The 20,623-nt window shown below is 46.5% G+C and overlaps 1 protein-coding gene across 3 annotated transcripts; it reads right to left on the bottom strand.

Annotated features, from left to right (window-relative positions):
• Positions 1-19: 19 nt before the first annotated feature.
• Positions 20-8,232, bottom strand: MVD (mevalonate diphosphate decarboxylase). 3 transcript variants are annotated; one of them, XM_075576399.1, is made up of 11 exons: positions 8,210-8,232; positions 7,491-7,596; positions 7,006-7,076; positions 6,036-6,150; positions 5,632-5,778; positions 3,875-4,074; positions 3,090-3,164; positions 2,721-2,939; positions 2,339-2,454; positions 2,153-2,261; positions 20-2,033 (listed from the first exon to the last, which is right to left on the bottom strand). In XM_075576399.1, the coding sequence occupies exons 2-11, from the start codon at positions 7,540-7,542 to the stop codon at positions 1,953-1,955; spliced, it is 1,185 nt and encodes a 394-aa protein (XP_075432514.1). In that variant the 5' UTR covers positions 7,543-7,596; positions 8,210-8,232; the 3' UTR covers positions 20-1,952. The 3 variants fall into 3 exon arrangements, with proteins under 3 accessions (XP_075432514.1, XP_075432513.1, XP_075432515.1); XM_075576398.1 differs by having other exon boundaries at positions 8,143-8,228; XM_075576400.1 differs by lacking the exon at positions 8,210-8,232 and adding an exon at positions 8,188-8,209.
• Positions 8,233-20,623: the final 12,391 nt, after the last annotated feature.

Genomic DNA, 20,623 nt, shown 5'->3' with positions numbered 1-20,623 from the left:
ATGCTGCACCTACACAAGCTGTAGCCCAAAGATTTATTAAAACCACACATATCCTGCTTTATAAAAACAAAAACAGAAAGGCCATCGCAACATACAGCGGCACAACATATAGCACAATACTTCAGTGACCATCTGCTCATGAGTACGGGTCATTTAGTTAAACCCTTTGGCCAAAGCGTTATAAGCCTGCAGCCACTTCATTGTATGACCAATTTGCAGGTCCTAACAGTAGCTGGTAAAATTCTCACGTACGTCTCTTTTCTGCTGGAGAGAGAAAGACTATACTGTGTTTGTGATACACAGGGACATGATAAAAACTGCTCATTGGAAAGCGGGGCGGGCGGGCGGGCGGGCGTTAAGCCCTGGGGAGGGGGGGGGGGCACACCTCCAAGCAACAGTTGCTTTATATAGCAGTGCCGTTACTTAACATAGATACAGCCCCCCCCCCCCTCCCTATACAGCGCACACACTGCAGGAGTCACTCATTGAATGGCAGGATTGGGGCCCTGTGTCAGAGGTTCCCGAATCTCCCCTCCAGCACAGCGCGGTCATGCGTCCGTGGCGGCCCTTAACCCGGAAGAATCCTCTTCCGTGTCCCTTTACACCAGATCGCGTCCTGCGCTCCACGGAACGCGATCTCAGCGCGTAAAGACACTACCTCTGGTCACAATGACACGGAGTGTAAAGCCGGGGAGCCTGGTTCAAATCCAGTGACCTCAGGCAAGTCACTTTATCTCCCTGTGCCTCAGGCACCAAATGCAGATTGTAAGCTCTGCGGGGCAGGGACTGTGTCTGTAACATTCCTATGTGCTGCGCACTGCGCACAAAGCGCTTTGAGTCCTATTGTGAGAAAAGCGCTGTATGAAAGTTATATGAAATAAAAATACAACAAAAAAAAATAAATATATATATATTTTTTTAAAGCACTTCTTGGCCATGATAAAGCCACTATCATGGGGTCCCCCCAGTGTGCCAGACCCCACGATATAGTGAGTACATCTTGGGGCACCCAAAAGGGTTAAACCAGTAGTCCACGCTGATCGCCATTTTGTTTTGCAGTTTATTTTTATAGGCGATCGCTTTCGCACGCTGTTTATATTTATTTTAAATCTGATGCTCAGTTCAGGAATTAATACTTCAAATAAATAAGTGTCCGGGAGAATAAAATGGAGCTAGCTCAAGAGGCGAATGCAGTCTAAAAGGTTACCACAGTAATCACTGGAAGCTAGAGCAGGCGTGGCCAGTGCCAGTCCTCAAGGGCCACCAACAGGTCACGTTTTAAGGATATCCCTGCTTCAGCACAGGTGCCTCATCTAATAATCAGTGTTTTGTGCCAAGAAACCCATAAGGGGTTAATAGCAGAAGGTAATCAAACCCCTGGAGTATTCAACGAGAGAAATATATATCTATCTATATCTAGATCTCAGAGGTGTTAATAAAGAGAACACACGGCTGTTTATTTCGGTTTTCTTCAAAGCTGCAGCCACAGGTATCAAATATCAAATAGAATTCATATTAAAATAACATAATTGCAACCCCCTCAAATACCTAAACTGAAAATGTTAAACTTGTAGTTGCTACTGTGTGCATTTATCTTCACCTGGTTATTCCAACTCGCACCAGCTCCCACCATGGCACCCTCTGCTGTAATGTGCGTGGCTGCCAGCAGCCGCCATTTTTATTTCCCACATTGTCAGCCAACAATATCTCCAGGATTTCTCCCAGCAAACAGGTGTTGGAGGCCCGGCTGCTTCAGTTTGTATCATCCAATTTAGTTTTTTTTTTTTTTTGCTTAAAAAAAGGAATGGGGGACATCCTTTTAGAAGCAGGGAACGGTGTATAGGTGTGAGCGGCCGGGATCAGACACCAGCCACGGCTGTAGTGAGCATGGGATGATCAAGGTGTCAGGGTGTGGAATAGTGTGCTATAAAAGAGTCTTTCCTGCAGATGTTTCAGGCACTTTGCTTTGGGAGTCCATCTGATCCTAGTAGATCCAGGTTGAGGTCCTGTAAGGGCACTGGGCCAGGTCCAGGCTGAAACAGAATGCAAAGCAAGTTACAGAAACAGGACAGACATTTTTCTTCCTCCCTAGTGAGAACCTGAAGTGTCTCTGCTCCTTCTGTCTGCGGTCGCACAATGACAAGGTAGGTACCTGTGTGACTATGGTGTAGCGGACTCCTCCTGGGCATGGATCACATTCTACAGCGGAAAGAAGCTTCTGGGGCAGAGGTGCTGGGCTCACGGGTAATCCCTTCAGGAACCTGCAGATAAAAGAGAGGCACTAAGGACCTATGCACAAGGAGGGCAGGAAGACGACGGAGAGTGGCATGTAACTCACGGGTCTCCGTTGGACTCTGGTGGGAAGCAGCGTTTCACAACCTCCACAAATTCATTGACCGTCTGCTCCAACGTGAAGATGACGGCGTTGGGACCTGCGTCAAAACTGTACGCGACCTACAGGAGAAAGAGGAACAAGACCGCGTCCTGGTGACAAGAAAGCACAAAGTGAGAGGGACTCGCACGCACACACACACACACACACACAAACACAGTGGTGTCAAATGGACAGCAAAAGCAGCCCATGGGTTAAGAAGGTCAGGGAAGGAAACAGACACTCCCAGGGAAGGACAGCATCCTACGGACATACACTATGACAGTAATGTAATGGGACCCCAGGGGGACACACCGTGACTTTGGCTCCTGTAAATTCTTGGCTATACCTTAGTTTGCCCGTAGTGGGCGTTGTATCGGTGCACCATGCTGATGACCCGCTGCGACACGTGGTTGAGGTAGAAGATAGGGGGATAGGTGTCCAGGCAGGTGGCATGGAACTGGTTACTGTCCTTCATGGTCAACTGACCAAAGGCCTCAAAATCCCTCTGTCTGATGGACTCTATCATCTCTGCCATCCGTTCAGGGACCACAGACTGAGCACGCAGCTGGGAGGAGAGCGCACAAGTTATACATCTGACCAGAGAGGACTGCCATCCCAAGGGCACGAAGTGGAGGTGGCACAGTGTACACATGGCACACGTGGCAATGGTAAGCGGGAAAGTGACCCAGCATCAGAGCAGGGTTACAACTCATACCTTAAGTAAGGGGCTGGTCTGCACGCTAGTCTGCATACCGGCTGTGCTGCCCACATGCTTCTTCTCTGCGCTCGCCTGGAAAATATACCGCCCAAAATTAAAATAGACTGGCACCGTTATCTTTCAGCTCTCCCTCCTCTCCCCAAATCTCCAAACGTCAGTGTCACTCATTCCTGAGACCCGTCTATTCTCAATCTCTTTGTGACCTTTTTCCCACAACAGGTCCAAATTCTCTCTTTCCTGCTCAGGGGTCTCTCCGTAAACACCTCTTTATATAACAATGTCATCATGCTGCTACATGCGCGCCCCGCCCCCCCACCATGCTGCCGCGACATGCCCCCCCCGCTCTGTGACATGCCCCCCCCCACCAAGCTGCTGCGACATGCCCCTCGCTCCATGACATGGCCCCCCCCATGCTGCCACGACATGCCCCCCCCGCTCTGTGACATGCCCCCCCACCAAGCTGCTGCGACATGCCCCCCTCGCTCTGTGACATGGTCCCCCCCCCCATGCTGCCACAACATGGGCCGCCCCCCCCCATGCTGCCACGACATGCCCCTCCCCCCCATGCTGCCACGACATGCCCCCCCCCCCATGCTGCCACGACATGCCCCTCCCCCCATGCTGCCACGACATGCCCCCCCACCATGCTGCTCCTGTGCTAACCGTCCCCAAGACATACATCTCTCAATCCCAGACTCCATAGCTCTCCCCACACCTCAATCCTGCCCCCAGCTCTCTGCCATCCCCTCACATACACTGCGCTGTGCTCCTTTGCTGCTTACCACCAGTATGAGGATCCGCAATTCCGGCCAGTGAGTTTCAGGTTCTACCTGCTGCGCCAGGCTGTCCTTCCCGTCCTCTCGCTCGCCCATCACCCACTGTACAAACCCTCCATACATGCTCCTGCAAGCACTGCCTGAGCCCTGCCGTGCGATCTCCGACAGCTCACCCTCCACGCCGTACAGCTTTGCCAGGGTGTATACTGAGGGACAGTGAACAAGATGCTGGTCACCTGCAGCCTTTGACAGCTCAAACATTGCGAAGAGCTGCAATGTATCTAAAGCCCTCTCCCGCCTAACACCGCTCACTCACTGCCCCACACCTCCAAAATGCCCCTCCCCTCAATATCCGAACAGCACCCTCTCCCTCCACCTTTAAGACCCATCTTAAAAACACACCTCCGTAACGAGTATATGGGCAGCTCCGCTGGCCGATACTATACATCTCATACATCCACCGTGGCCCCCTGCAGACGCAAGAACGCCCTCCTACTGTCTCTGCAAGTTCTCCCCACTTACCACTTAGATTGTAAGCTCTTTGGGGCAGGAACTCCCTTTTCTCTCTAGCACTTATAGCCATTATGTGTTATAATATTATGTCCTGTGTATTACTGCTGTGACGCGCTATGTACATAGATTGTCACTATATAAAGATATACATACAAGAGGAAGCAGGGATCGGACTGAATGCTCTTTGTATTAAACTACAGGCAAGGGAACTAGGCAGAACCAGAACAACGGAAAGAGTTAAAAGTTGAGGAGGCAGGAGCGTTGTCCATATACACGACGGCCACACAGTGGCAGGCTGAGGAACAACGGGTCTCAGGTTTGTCTGGTACTGAAGGTGTTAATGAATTAGAATGTTTCATTCTTGCCTGGTCATGCGAGTCTGAAGCACACGGTCTGGCATTAGGCTGCGTCCATACAGGGGCAGACCGCGCGGACGCCTAAAGGCAGTGATCGCGTCTATACAGCGTACGCGCGGGAGGGGACACATGAAATCAGTCAAAAACGATTTCTCGCGCGATAGGGTGGTCACGTGAGCGGTTCGCCCAATGAGGGCGAACCAGCTCCGTGACGTCACTGGCCCGTCCATAGACACGCCCCCGGACGGCGCGCGTACTAAGGCCAGGGAAAGCACCAGCTTTCTCTCAGCCTCCGCACGGCTGCAGTGTCTATGGACGCAGCCTAATACAGCGTTTTTCTGACATTAACAAATCAAAGATATAGATTCTATAGGCAAAGCAGAAGGGTACATGTGCCTCATCTCGTGTCCCACGCACCCGTTACCAACTCAATAATACAGGATCCAGAGTGCTATTGTACGTATTAAAAACACAGAAATACCTGAAAGCAGCGGTGCTCATCTCCAGTCCTCAAGCCCCCAACAGGTCAGGTTTTCAGGGATATCCTAACTTCAGCAAAAGTGGCTCAATCAAAAACTGAGCCTCTGATTGAGCCACCTGTGCTGAAGCAGGCATATCCTTAAAGTGTGACCCGAGGACTGGAGTTGAGCCCCCTTGCCTTAAAGCAGGGGTTCTCCACTCAAGTCCCCAAGACCCCCATAACAGGTCAGGTTTTCAGGATATCCCTGCTTCAGAACAGGTTCAGTCTTGAGGACTGGAGTTGAGAACCCCTGCCTTAAAGTTGAACTGAAGCCACTGGAAGCAGATCAAAAGCGAAGGGCATTGTATGTGCTAAGAACGGGATATATTGGTGACACATAAAACAGGGGAAAAGGTTGGAATGGGGTCTCTCACCCAGGCAGGCGTATCCGGCCGCAGAAGAAGCCAGTCCGGCCGCTGTGGGGAAGTTGTTGACTGAACATATGTGAACTTTGTAGCCGAGGATTCGGGAAAAGCCGTCGTCTCCTGCGTCACCTCTCCTTTTCCTGGCCAGGCGTCGGACTACGAAAGAAAAAAAAACAACACAGGGAGTTGGAAATGTGAGCTGCGGGTGTCACCCCCTCCTCACCCGCGGCATACTGCAGGAGTAGGGAAATCCAGGAGAGGTACAGGGTGAGCGTCATTAAACTGTGATAAGCGCAGCGCCATCCCGTACTGACGGGACAACCAAATCAGCACAGATCACCCAGTGATGCCCATTATTGGAGGTTAGGTTACCCCAGCCGCAGTGAGAGGCGGTAGAAACCCCCGGCACTCACTCTCCCGTAGGCAGGACTGCAGGCGAGGGTGGCGGATGTCATCTTCCTTCCCATTCAGCCACATTCGATCCTCTGTAAACTCCCGACTGGCAGCAACAGAGGTAGTTGTTTTTAACTGAAAAATAGAAAATAATCATCTAAATAAAATGGTCACTCCATTATGCTGCAAGATTTATTTATTTATAAAATGCGTTACCAGGAAGTAATACATTGAGAGTTACCTCTCGTTTTCATATATGTCCTGGGCGTAGGGTTAAGATGACAAATACACGGTTACATTACATTAACAGGGTTATACATTATATATAAAGACATTGCATGCACAGTAAGAGATAATATATGTTATAGGCGTATGTAACAGTTACAGACCAGATTAAAGTGTGAGACAGCTTTAGTTGTGAAAGAACTTAGACTGGCGGCAGCTGTGAGAATCTTCGGTAGATTGTTCCAGTTGTTGGGTGCACGGTAAGAGAAATATATGGCAATGAAGTGGGCAGAGAAAGTGTAAGGGTGGGGGCAAGGTTGGCAGCATTTAAGCAGCTGGTCAAGTTCCAGGATTGAATAGGGATAGCAGGGATGCAGCATTGAGGTGTAGTGTTAGGAGTGTGGGCTGGGGGATGGGAGAGTGTTCCCCTTGATGGTTGTGTAGGGCACAGTGACAGAGCGGTGACAAGTAGGGTCACTGATGGGATAACGTAGAGTGCTCTAAAATGAAAGCACACCCCTTCTGGACAGGATCATTTCCCCTGAATAAAAGGGTCGGTAAATTCTGCATTATATGCCCGAGAGCTGAAAATTAACTGCAGTAGCATTGTGACAACAGCACATTTTCTGCCTTACAACTGCGGCACTGGGACAGAGGATCTGCAGATACCCAGCATAGTGCAGTATATAAAAAGGTAAGAAGATGCTGTATTTGTTCCACATTGTGGTAACTTAAGTATATCGAAGGTAACCCCGAGTCACCAACCTGGTCCTGGTGCAAAGTGACACTAAGGGAGGAGTTAATGGGCAAAATAAGTGCTTCATCACGTTTCCCCCCTGGAAGAAACAGAAAGAAAATGTTATGTTACCTTTTGACACCATTCCAGAATATTACACAGGACAGACATGGGCAGTTATGGGGCAGCACCGTGGATGTAATAAATCACTGCTGTGGTTGAGCTATCATCTGTTAATAGGGAGGATGGCTCAGCTGATGAGAAGCGTGAACACGTCCCGCCTCACTAGATTTAGTGAAAATGTCTTTTTCACAGAGAGAATTGTGGAATAGGGTACATGTGAGGCAGCAAGAGAACTCCGAAACCCCTGAGCAGTAATGGTTGGGGGGAGCAGTACACTGTACATTCATTATGGAGTAGGTTTTCTGTTTTGATAATACGTTCTTCCCGTCGCTGGTGTGTCCCGGTGTGTCCCGGTGTAAACCTGCCCCTGGCACTCCCCTGCCATACTCACAGTACTTAATGACAGCGATGTTGACAGGCGCTGTGCATGTGACTTTCTTCATACTCGGAGCGTCAGGTTTTCAAACAGTACAGCAAGAAGAAGAAAATTCTGAGCACTTTAAATAGAAAGAGAGGACAGGGCACATACCATGAGCAGGTTTATACATAGCATCATACATGTGCCATCACATACCCTGACAGCTAGACCCCAAAGCTATGACATCACATACCCTCTTACAGCTAGTCCCCAAAGCTATGACATCACATACCCTCTTACAGCTAGTCCCCAAAGCTGTGACATCACATACCCTCTTACAGCTAGTCCTCAAAGCTGTGACATCACATACCCTCTTACAGCTAGTCCCCAAAGCTGTGACATCACATACCCTCTTACAGCTAGTCCCCAAAGCTATGACATCACATACCCTCTTACAGACAGTCCCCAAAGCTGTGACATCACAAACCCTCTTACAGACAGACCCCAAAGCTGTGACATCACAAACCCTCTTACAGACAGTCCCCAAAGCTGTGACATCACATAGCCTCTCACAGACAGTCCCCAAAGCTGTGACATCACATACCCTCTTACAGACAGTCCCCAAAGCTGTGACATCACATACCCTCACACCATGTAACACAGCTCAGACATACACAGCACCCACCTATACTCCTCCAGTATAACGAGCCCTCTGATATAACACGCACACCTGCTCCTGTTACACCGCTCACCCTCTGCATATCAGCTGCTCCGCTCCTATTGGTCCAACCAACACCATCTGCTTCCACCCTGCCCAATCACTGCTAAGTCTCCGCCCCCTCCACCCCTGCTGACCAATAGGACTCATCGAATGACTGAAGTCTGAGGCAACAAGCCCGCCCCCCGAAATATCAAACTGTTCCTGCTGAGACCGAAAGGTTCCGCGCACAGTTTCCGGCCGGAGCGGTGTGACAGGGACACCGGCATCTCAAATTGCAACCCAGCCTGGCAACACAGGGGTTAAATTAGTGTTGTTTCTGTGGAGTAAAAGGGTGCCGGTCCTGGGGCAAGAGGGGAAGGAATTTGTATGGGAAGTACAATGAGTAATATAGTAATGCATAGCTAATTAATATAGTGTGTATATATATATATATATATATATGCAAATATAACGGTATGCTCATCTGCATGTCTTAGGCAGGTCTGCAACCCCGCCTTTCCCCATTATCACCCAGCATACAGCACTTCTACTGCAGCAAGGGATTCTGGGAAATGACATGCAAATGAGCACACAGTGTCACTTTTTGCCTCAAAAACCATTTTTAACATGGACACACACACACACACACACACACACACACACACACACACACACACACACACACACACACACACACACACACACACACACACACACACACACACACACACACACACACACACACACACACACACACACACACACACACACACACACAAAAAATATTACTGTATGCTCATTTGCTGTGGAGGGGTTTTGTCACTTTTTTTACCCACCATAACTTAACTATATATATATATACACATACATACACACCACACAAACACATACATACACACACACACACACCACACATACATATATACACACACATATTTACACACACATACGGGTTGCCACCTCTCCGGGTTTGACCCGGAGACTCTGGGTTTTGGGCACTTACCTCTGGGCTACGAGTTTAGCCTGTTAATCTCCGGGTGGCGGCGAGGTGAGGCGGCGTCTCTGGCATTCTCCTGCTATTCCCCATTTCATGACGCTACGTGGCATCACGTCATGTTGTCATGGCATTGCGGCGTCATTTGATGCAGTGCTGCCATGTTCACTGCAGTTGGAGGGGGAATTGCAGGAGGATGCTGGAAGGCACCACCGCACCACTTAAGAGAATTTTTTTTTTCTCAGTGTTGACCTTCTGTAGAAATATCACAACATATCATCCTCTGTGACATCACGTGCATTTGTGATGCAGCATTTCTTAAATGAGTTCCTATTGTTTCGGGTATTTTCTTCCAAGCAGCTGACACCTATTCAGCAAGTTTTGATGCAGATGCCCTCTTAATCTTACAACAAGGTGTCATAGGAAGGTTTTCAGATGGCAACCATGCCTCATATTCTTTCCTTATATGTTCTTTAAAGCTGCACTTCAAGCAATAGCCTACATGTGTGTTTTTTTTCTTAATAAATCAGTTCTGTACTATGAGAAAATACTTGTAGCATTTAAAAAAACAACCATTTTTAAAGACTTTTAATGTATTTTAATTTAGCAAGCATTTTTGTTTCTATATAAACCATTTACAAAGTCACATCAACTTCCTCTGGCACACACCGTTTTGAGCCCTGCCCTCTCTCTAGCAGTGCACCAATTGTATCTAGTGACTGCCTGGTCACATGATCTTCCCCACAGAACTTTACATCCTGAGTACTCTTGTGCAGCCCTAACAATGAGTTAAATAACCCCCAATTCGGAGATAGATTACAGCAGAACGGATCGATCGGCAGTTTAGCTAATCACTTGTCGATGTATTGATTGTATTGATGCACATAATGAATGGAATTTTTTTTTCACATTTTAAACTGCAGTTTTAAGTGGTTTGTTGACTGAAACATCGAGGGGTTGAAGTTGGCTAGTCATGCCATCGGGTATAACAACCAAGTCACAACGCTTTCCGGTGAGCTTATTCTTTAGCTGTTCAGATAAATGTCCACGAAATGCATCAGAAACTAACTTACTGGGCATGTTAGGTGGAGCTCCTGGACGTGTATTCCAGACGATTTTTACCCAGTCTTCCATTACATCTTTGGGAAAATCTCATTCTTAGGTATCGCTATGCGATTTAAAATGATATAAGGCGGTCACTTTCGGCCATCACAGTTATACATGCTGTAGCATCACAGTGACATACTACTTTTCATAACCTGTGCTCGTGATTTTGACCTCTTTAGCACCTGTAGGAATGGCAGTATAATTGTGAGGCATATCGAAGAATACCAGGGTTTCATCTCATTTCCTATTTGCTTAAACTCCTACAGTTTCTTCCCCTCACCCCCCCTTACCCCTTAATTGAATTACGTATCGCTGGAAGTTAAACAGCTTCTCTTGAAAGTCAGCTGGAAGCTTTAGACAGATCGAGCTTCGGCACCTGAGTGATAGTAACGACGACTGAATCGGTCACACCAACCTCTCCAAGCTTTGAACATTCTATGATCTATTCACGAGAGATTTGGCCATTTCTGCTGCCTTTAATTGCATTGCCTGGCGTGACTGGCAATCCTTTTTCACGTGTCTCAATGACAAAACGAAACACAGCTTTATCTACTTGTGGGTATCTTCCTTTCTTAGGGCTTGTAAAGCACGTGGTTGTTGCTTTACAAGCAAATATTGCAGTGCGGTCATTCCGAATACTTGCTTTACTTATAGTAAATGCACCTCCCGCCGGTCTATTTCAGCGCTCTTCTGCGTACACAATAACTTTTCGGTTCAATGCTGCATCGTAGTGTAATCTTTTTTAAGACATTTTAAGCGACAAATAGGGATCTAATTTACAAATACGGTAATTCAACTGGGGTGACAATCGGATACCTTCTACGCATGGCTAAGTTTGCACATGCGCAGGCAACCAAGTCACATCTTGCTCCTCTGCCTAGCAAGTTTCTTTTGACATCGATTGTAAGACGCATCCTGATTTCAGAAACATTAGAAATGTGAAAAAAGTGTATCTTAGAATTGAGAAAATACGGTATATAATTAATTATACATAATATATTACTAAATATATAATTTTCATATTATGTATATATAATTGTATTAATATAAAAAATATCTCGGCAATGTCCCTATGATCCTTATATGGAGTTTCTTCTTCATCTCTTAAATAAAATGGTTATATACCTCCCCCCCCCACCACCACCTTTCGTACAAATATGAATGTACAAAAATGAATAGTAATTAGGTATTTCATGGTATTGCTCAGTTTGAAAGGAATTAATTTGCAGTAAGCATCTGGCGTAAGAATACATTCATTGGGAATGTAAAATAAATTTGGTATGTCATTTTTAATTTCTAATTGATATTATAGGGATTTTTAACCCCTTCAGCACGAGAGGGAGCCTGCAACGCATTGCTGAGACGGTTAATAAAACATTGATACACTAATGTGCCTTGGAGGTTGGATCATAGGCACACTTAGACTGTAAGCTCTTAGGGGCAGGGGCACCCAGCGTCTGTACTTTAGTTGCCCTGTATTGTAGTTTTGTAAAGCACTGTGTACACAGGTGGCGCTGTATAAATACTGTATTATACATATATTTCACGTGCTCATCAGCTGGCCCGGCAGTATCCGACAATGTCCACCAGATGGCAGAACCAGGCTTCCATATACACTTCTAAATCCCAGAGATGTCAACCTCAAAGTACTGAAACCAGTGAGATTTGATTCTGGGAGGTGTGGAAGGAGAGAGATAATGGGAGGGAGGGGAGGGGGGGGGGAGGGGGGGGAGAGAGAATGGGGGCTTATAATATTTATTTTTAAGTGATGAAATTTGTCCTATAAATAATTTTTTAATGTTTCCCGGTTTCTACTTCTGAAAATCCGATCTCCCTGGGTATATAGGTCCTGAAAGAAGTAGCAAAGAACCTTCAAAAAGGTGGGAAAATCCATGAAAATGTAAAACTGAAAATGGAAAAAATGTGAACAAACCAAGGAGAAACTGAACAGGAAATAATTGCAGTCCAGCTGGTTAAATGGATACATCTAACTGAAGGATAATTTAATTGAAAAACATTTTCCATATCGCTGCATTATTAATACTTTTAGTAGCATTAGACAGTGTCGCTCTATTGTACATAAGTATATGCAGAAGTGCCAGAGGGTCTGTGGCTACAGAGGTGGCATGACCCTGTGGCACTGAAAGGGTTAAGGGGTCTCATTTTGGTCATTAATACTACTTTACACAAAATCTGACACCTATGAGTGTTTTTAATGTATTTATTAAAGTGAGACTTGGGAGGGGTTTGATTCCCTCTGGCCGCTCCCTTGTGTGATGTCACTGTGATGTCACTGTGTGATGTCACTGTGCTCAGGAAGCGCTTGTACAGCCAGAGTCCCCCCTCCCCACGTCCCCTTATCTTTATTGGCTCTCTGATAAGGATGGGGGGGGGGGATAAGGGAAAAGAAAACACTTGATTGACAAAAACTTCCCTATTCAGAAGCCCCTTTGGCTGCGCTTAGTGCTGGCGACAGCAACGTGACGTTGCGGCAAAACAGATGCATTGCCGCCGTCGCGTGCGCTTATAGTAAGCGCAACGCGACGGATTGGTCGCGATCGCTGGAAGTCATCTCTATTTGATTTTCCAGCAACCGTCGCCTGACCGCCGCGTCGCCGGCACTATAAGCGCAGCCTAAGACATGTAACTGGCCGACTATGTGTGATTGCACCGGTAGCCTAGCGCCCCTGGCTATAGCCTTCTACTGGCCTCAACACTATAAGTCCTGATAGGAACAGGCAGTGTTGGGGTAGCCTGCAGTTGCTGCCTGGATGGGTACAATGTTGCCTTATCCAGGGTTAGACCTAAACCAGCAGTTAGAGTGTCATACCTGGGGAGGGTACTGACTGGGTCACATGTATATGGTGTGATGCCTGTCAGTTTCTTAACCAGCCCTGTTATAGGGCGGGGTTACAAGCCCTTCCCATCGGGTATAAAAGCTGACACTCCACCAAATTGAGGGGGGCTATGATTAGTTGTGTATGGTATTGTGTGATACCCTTTGAGATTAGGAGGGACTCTTGGGGCCTCAAGACCCTGGGGTCTGCTCCAGGGAATGGAGATGATGCCATACTGTCTGCACAATAAACCTGCCGTTGAACCAACCATGATATGTGGTTATTGGGAAGGAGAACTGCCTGTGGGGACCATCCTGCTTCCAGCAGGATCCTCATGGGACGGAGGTGCTGCCCTATGAGAAGGAGAAAGCCTGCCCTGTTGCTGGTCCCATACAACAACCGCAGAACAACTCAGACCTCCTGTATTGTATTGTATGTCTTTATTTATATAGCGCCATAAATGTACATAGCGCTTCACATGTTGTAATCATATAAATAACCTGTACCAAGCAGGTGAGCTACAGTACCGGGGGAAATCCCCATGTAGTGGCCAGATCTTCCGTGGCAGGGGGGGAACATGTGCTACACCCTACACCCCTTTAAAAGAAGATAACTGTATTGATCATTGAACTGATACCAGTCACCCTGATGCTCTTTTGGGTCATTAAACATTACAAGTGAGTTGTACCCCAGGGTCTGATGTGGAGCATTCTCTATATAAAGTTGTCTAAATAAGCAAACAAATAGTATACAAAGCCAGTCACCTATTCATTCAGGGTGCATGTAATGTGCAGCAATACTAGGATGCTGTACTGACGAGAACTGTATCTTTAAATTACATATATCCTTAATCTATAAAGGGTAGCGCACGCTGGGTAAACATGTCCAAATAAGGTAACTGGGAAAATATATTCATTTATTGCATCACCATTACGGATATATCAGTTCACAAGTGCCTTCCTCAGGGCTTACGGCACGAAATGGGAGATTTGGTCCCCGCCACGTTTCGCCGCAGAGGGACACTCTGCCGCTGAACCCTTCTCTACCACCGCCGGCCACTTCTACTTTAAGGTAAGTTTTAAAGGGTTAACCTATGGGGTTTTAGTGGGTTGGGTAGGGGGTTAACTTAAGGGGTTACAAGGTGGGGTTACGTTTTTTAGGGTAGGGGGTAGCGTTAGTAATAGGGGGTTTTAGGGTAAGGGACTTACCGTAGCAGTGAACCGGCCACGGATGACAGGTCCCTGCGGCGAGGTCACTTGCGGCGCAATGCCGGCAGAGACAAAATGTCTTAGACCGTTATAGCATACAAACCCGCCTAAATGTTGGGCCAGTGATCTCATTCAGGCCTTAGACCTAGGATGACCTGATGTCCCGGGTTAGCCGGGACAGTCCCGGTGTTTTAGTGTTCTGTATTTCGTTGGCCACGCATGGGCAATCGGCACTTGCCAGCTGCTCGTGCGCATGCCCTTATCGGCAAGCTCCGATTGCACATGAGCAACCAGCAAACGCCAAATGTGCATGCGTGTTTGGCAAGTGCCGATCGTGCATACGCAAGAGCCAGTGATCTCATTCAGGCCTTGGACCCATTCCCTTAATCTCTGCCAAAAGTAAGGTTCATCAAAATTTATGTACAGTTTTTATGCTGGTCCAAAAAGTTATGGTAGCCATAAATAACCAGAATATTGAAGCACCAATAATTGCTAAACAATGATTTACAGAATGACAGGGTCAATGGATAACGTTACTGTCACTATGTTCTAGCACACCTTAGAAATATATACTACCTGTGGGAACATTTCAGCGCAAACAATCATTCTTCGGGAACTGCTTTGGACCCCCCACTGGTGGATGGGAGAAAAGTTAAAACTAGCTACAAACGCCCTGTAGATTTGCAACAATAGGTTAACGCAGACAGCAAAAAAGCATGTTCAGTCGTCAAAACTCAGAGGCAGATTTACATACGTAAAAGAAAAAGTGTGCGTAGATGTGCGTGCGTTTGCTCATTTTCTGTACGTTTTCATGAACCGACATAGCAATCGTACAAGATGGTCTCCGGCATAAGCTTCAGAGCAAGGGGGCTCAACTCCAGTCCTCAAGCCCCCTCCCCAACAGGTCAGGTTTTCAGGATATCCCTGCTTCGGCACAGGTGGCTAAATCAGAAGCTCAGTCTGTGCTGAAGCAGGGACTGATTGCGCCACCTGTGCTGAAGCAGGGACTGATTGAGCCACATGTGCTGAAGCAGGGATATCCTGAAAACCTGACCTGTTGGGGGGGGGGGGGGGGGCTTGAGGATTGGAGTTGAGCACCGCTGCTCTTAAGCTTATACCCGAGACCATCTCGTACGATTGCTATGTCGGGTTATTAAGAGATACCACAGGCCACAAAGTAACCTTTTCTCTTTCTGGGACCAATGCACAAGAAAAGGTAAAAGCAGGAAGGTCCTGAAAACGTGTGGCTAATATTTACTACGTTTGCTCACACAAGTTGTTGGCCAGAAGAGTTTACAGCCCTTCAGCTCTGTAGTGTGAGCGTGCTGGGAAAGTGTGTGTTAGCGCTTCAGCTCTGTAGTGTGAGCGTGCTGGGAAAGTGTGTGTTAGCGCTTCAGCTCTGTAGTGTGAGCGTGCTGGGAAAGTGTGTGTTAGCGCTTCAGTTCTGGCAGATTTGTTAAAAATGCAAATACAAGATAAAGAAGAGATACACAGAGATGCAGAATTTGATACATCTTCTTATAATCTATTTTTCATACAGATTCCCTATATTTCCTTTTAAGTTAAAGCAGCAATACGGGTTTCACTTTTTTAAAAAATTGTATTACCGGATTGAAGCAGGGGGTCTCTGCATCTGAACGGTGTTAAGTTCAGCTCCGGAGACCCCCTACTTATAGAGATACCTCCGTAGGGGCGCCGGTATCTCTGCAGTCACAGTGCCTAACATAATGGCAGCGTTTAGATGCCACGCGGGCCAATAGGAAGCTGTGATGTCACACGGTGCGACTTCCTATTGGCTAGCGTGATCGGGACATTTAAACTGCAGGAGATACCGGCAGCACCTACGGAGGTAAGTATCTCTGGAAGCAGGGGGTCCTCAGAGCTGTAATTAACACAGTTTAGCACCGGAGACCCCCTGCTTCAATCCTGTAATAAATGCTAAATTAAACCCGTATTGCTGCTTTAACTATCACAAGGGACATTTTAGAGCGGTATCCTACTATCTCCAATCTACTGCTCAATCCAAAAAGGTATTACACCTGTAAATAACCAACATTTTGAAAGAGCAGTACTTGCTAAACCATGATCTACGGAATGGCAGGGTTAATGAATGATATTTACTGACAATTTAGGGTGGCCAGTTGTCAAGTATTAAACCGGACTGTCCTGTAATTGGACACTGTCCAGTAAAAAAATAGAGGTAATACTGGACATGTATGTGTTTACCGGTATTACCTCTCTTGGTGCGTGTGTGTATACCGGTATTACCTCTCTTGGTGCGTGTGTGTATACCGGTATTACCTCTCTTGGTGCGTGTGTGTATACCGGTATTACCTCTCTGGACACAGTGACCTGATCGGTTTGGGGGGCCGCAGGATTTCCCAGAGCAGGGAGAGAGCCGGGCTGCTGCTAGGGGGCTGGGCAGCTGCTGTATCCTGATTGGCTGCATTACCCTCAGGTGTCAGGAGTCTGGGGGTAGTGCCAAGGAGAGGAGGAAACAGCATGGAGCGGTGAGAGGTGTGTGAGCGTCTCGAGTGCGTTGCACCTTTCACCACTGTGTCCAGTATTTACTGTCCTGGTTGGACTTTCCAGGCAGGTTTCATCGTTAGTATAGAGAAGATGGGTACCACCACTGATAAGAATAAGTGGTTTCTGCGTTTATAGAAGCTACACTTCTCCAGCGCTAAATCTCCAGGTATTCCAGCGTGTGAGGTAAAAATAGCAATGAGACGTCACTGAAAGAACTGTATTTCATTAAGGGAAAATTGAAAAGAAAGAAAGAAATTGGGAATCCCACGTGTGAGCACATTCACGTGTCTCAGACAGGTCTGCAGCCTGCCCTTCCCCATTATCTCTTAGCATGCAATGCTTCCACTGCAGCCAAGGATTCTGGGAGATGACATGCAAATGCAAATCAGAATCATGTCTTTTTTTGGGAAGAGTTTACCCCCCAAAAAAGCACATTATTTAGTGTGAGAATTTTTCAACGTGCACATTCTGAATATGAAATCATTTCACACTGGGCTTGAAAGTGACATTTTTATAGGAACTAAATTACCTGCGATAGTGAGCAAACAACATGGTAATTATTAACCATACACAGCAGCGAGGCTTCAGTGCCTTCCTCTTTTTACTTTTTCAGGTGCTTCCTTTTCACACGCTTTCAGGAGCATATGAAACCAGGGGATGCTCAAACCCAGTCCTCAAGAACCCCCAACAGGTCAGGTTTTCAGGATATCCCAGCTTAAGCACAGGTGGCTCAAGTCGATCCCTGCTTCAGCAATGGGGGCTCAATCAGTACCAACATCAGTGGCTCAGCCACTGACTGAGCCACCTGTGCTGAAGCAGGGATATCCTGAAAATCTGACCTGTTGTAGGGTCCTGAGGAGTGGCGTTGAGCCCCCCTGCGTTAATAAACATTGTGAGTCCCATAGTAATTAGTAGAACATGCCTGGAGGCTGTTAAATATTTCATGTGTCCGTGTTGTGTACAGACCACAATTGCAAATGCATGTAGGCGAGGCCCCCTCTCTTTCCCGGGCTGGAGGAGCAGCGAGTGGAGGCGCCGACTCCCAAAAACATTACATTTTGAAGGAGGGGAGCCATCGTTCAAATGGCAGAGCCCGCTTCGGGTGACTTTGGGCAGGTCACCTTGGGGCGCCGAGCGTAAATTGTAAGCTTGTCAATGCAGGACGTGTGCTGATAAAATCCCAGGGGCGGTGCTGAGTGATGTATTGGGAAGGGCTTTGGGTCCCATTGGGAGAAGAGCGCTGCCTGAAATAAAGTCATTATAGTAACGCTGACAGTGCAACTGTGATCTCAGTGAACCATAGGAGAACGGGAGATTGGTAATATACAATACTTGGGCAATGGACATGATCATATTGGGACCACGGAACCACTCTCATTTTAATGTTGCTGTATGGAGAAAGCCACGTGTTGATTGGAACCGGGCCAAAATGCTCCTCTTCACCCTTTCACTTGACGGTTTCTTATGGCATAGCACTGCTTAGTAAGCGTGGCCCGCGGTGTTATATAAAATAACATCATTGGGAATGCTTGTGCTTTTCCAGTGAAAGGCATCACAATCGCACAGCCTTGTTTCAGCTAAAGTTGTGTTTTTAAATATCGTCTTAATGTTTCCTATACTGTATAGCAGGGTTGGCCGACTCCAGTCCTCAATCAGTCCCAGCTTCAGCACATGTGGCTCAATCAGTCCCTGCTTCAGCACAGGTGGCTCAATCAGAGGCTCAGTCTTTGACTGAGCCACCAGTGCTGAAGCAGGGATATCCTGAAAACCTGACCTGTTGGGGGGTCTTGAGGACTGGAGTTGGGAATGCTGCATTGTCCCATTATCGTATACACGGCCCACCCCCCGCAGTGTGCGTCACACGCCTGACACCTCCGTTCTAGAAGCAGAGAAATAGGTTTTGGGTGAAAAGGAAATAGAATTACTGCACATGTTTGGGGAAGAATGGAAAAAAAAACAAGGCGATTGTGTAAAATGTAAATACGGATTTCACCCACATGGGTATTGGTAAAACCAGTTTGCCGGTCATAAATCGTCGGTTCTTGTAGTGAAATTGCCGCTAAAAAGAGGGTAAACAAAAAAAGAGCAGAGGAATTGGAGAAAGAGAAGTGTTTAATGACATCGATCTTTGTTTCACCTACAAATATTTGAATTTCAAGCGATAGGGAAAGACCAGAAACCGACACCTAAATAGGGGTAAAACTGAATGCACCTTTATCAAGCAATTGAAACTGCATTTAAATTACCATTGAAAGGATTACAAAAATGCCACACGACGTATCAATTGTCTTTCCGCTCTGTGATCCCAAGAGCTTAATACTGGATCTGGTGCCCTCAGACAATGCTTATTGCATTACCTGCTTGTAATTCTTTTTCTTAACTCTTTTGCTGCTAAAGGAGTTTGCATGTATAAAGTTTCCTCCCCGACCTGGTTATATGTCTGTATATCATTATTTATAGAGAGCCCACCGTGTACTCAGCGCTTTACAAAGAGACAATACAGTGCAGGGAATTCTAATACAATAAGTGCAACAAAGTCAGACAATAGGAATGGAAATCCCTCCCCCGGAGAGCTTACACTCTAAGTGTGCAAGTGTCTGTAATAGTGATCTTATTTTCTGTAAAGATTCAGCACTTTATATGTATCCTCCTCTGTTGAATGTTTTTTTTTATTTTCGTTTAAATTCAATACAAATCAAAAGTTTACAAGGATCGGGGAGTACTGCAGGCATATCAAACTACACTTCTTTTAGAGCAGGGGCTGATTGAGCCACCTGTGCTGAAGCAGGGATATCCTGAAAACCTGACCGCTCCTTGGAAGTGGCTGCACTCATCCTTGGTGTACTGAAGGGGTCGGTGTATAAAAGCGATGTTCTTTAATGCAGCGGCCATAGTGGATCCGACGTCACGAGCGACAAACACACACAACTGGAGGCCAACGCGCATGTCCATAGATTGCACGTGCATGAATCTAGATTTTTTTTTCTAATTTCTCTGTGGCGTTATTCATAAATTCCGTAATTTTCCCCATTTCTAGAACACGTCGCTCCTTTTCCGGAAAGACCTGGTAGGATGGTGTATTTATTTGCTCCCATTGAAGTGCTATTGTGCATCTAGCTGCTGTTAACAGGTGTGCAATTGATTTGTTTGTTTGCATAAAACACATTGGGCAGAGTTTTCCCCCAAATCATTATTACAGGATCCATTGGTATAGCCACACCAATCACCCTGGTACTCGCTCTCTCTCTTAATTTTCCTCCAGAAAGGAACATCTTTTGGGCAAGTCCAGAATATATTGTATAATGTGCCACTATAATAACCACAATTTCTCCAGCCCAGAGCGCTGCTCCTTTGTAAATATGCGCTAATCTATCTGGGGTTAAATAGCTTCTCATCATAATCTTCTACCTGTTTTCTGTAATTATAGTGCAGACAGACGAACTCGCTGCCGCCGCCCGTATCTCTGCCCAATCTTCTTTAGAAAGCTCTGATCCAATATCTTTTTCCCATTGAGTCATGTATGAGTGTTTTTCTTTTTTGTCTAGAGAACTCAGATATATATATATTTGAAATCAACCCCTTCTGATGTGGCTTAATACCATTTTTAATGTGCTTTAATATACAGGGCATCCTTTGATTTCTATAGCAGGATTTAGCCCACCTCCCCAGCAGTGCAAGAGCTTTGTAACACTTTCCAATCCCAGCAGTTTGAACTGCAAACTGTAACAATAGATAGTGTTACCTTAGTAATATAAGGATACATTGTAGCTGCTGAGTTACACTGACTGAAG

This window comes from Ascaphus truei, chromosome 19 (assembly GCF_040206685.1).
Source record: "Ascaphus truei isolate aAscTru1 chromosome 19, aAscTru1.hap1, whole genome shotgun sequence".
In the NCBI taxonomy this organism is placed as follows: Eukaryota; Metazoa; Chordata; class Amphibia; order Anura; family Ascaphidae; genus Ascaphus; species Ascaphus truei.
The sequence above is the reverse complement of the archived record's forward strand: the minus strand, read 5'-3'. Positions and strand labels throughout refer to the sequence as shown.

Coding starts and splice junctions, on each gene's coding strand:
- MVD (XM_075576399.1), bottom strand. CDS start 7,542: ATGAAGAAAGTCACATGCACAGCGCCTGTCAACATCGCTGTCATTAAG. Junction 4,075..5,631: donor GGCCGGATACGCCTGCCTGG/GTGAGAGACCCC, acceptor ACTGTCCCTCAG/TATACACCCTGGCAAAGCTG. Junction 2,940..3,089: donor AGACCAGCCCCTTACTTAAG/GTATGAGTTGTA, acceptor CTCTCCTCCCAG/CTGCGTGCTCAGTCTGTGGT.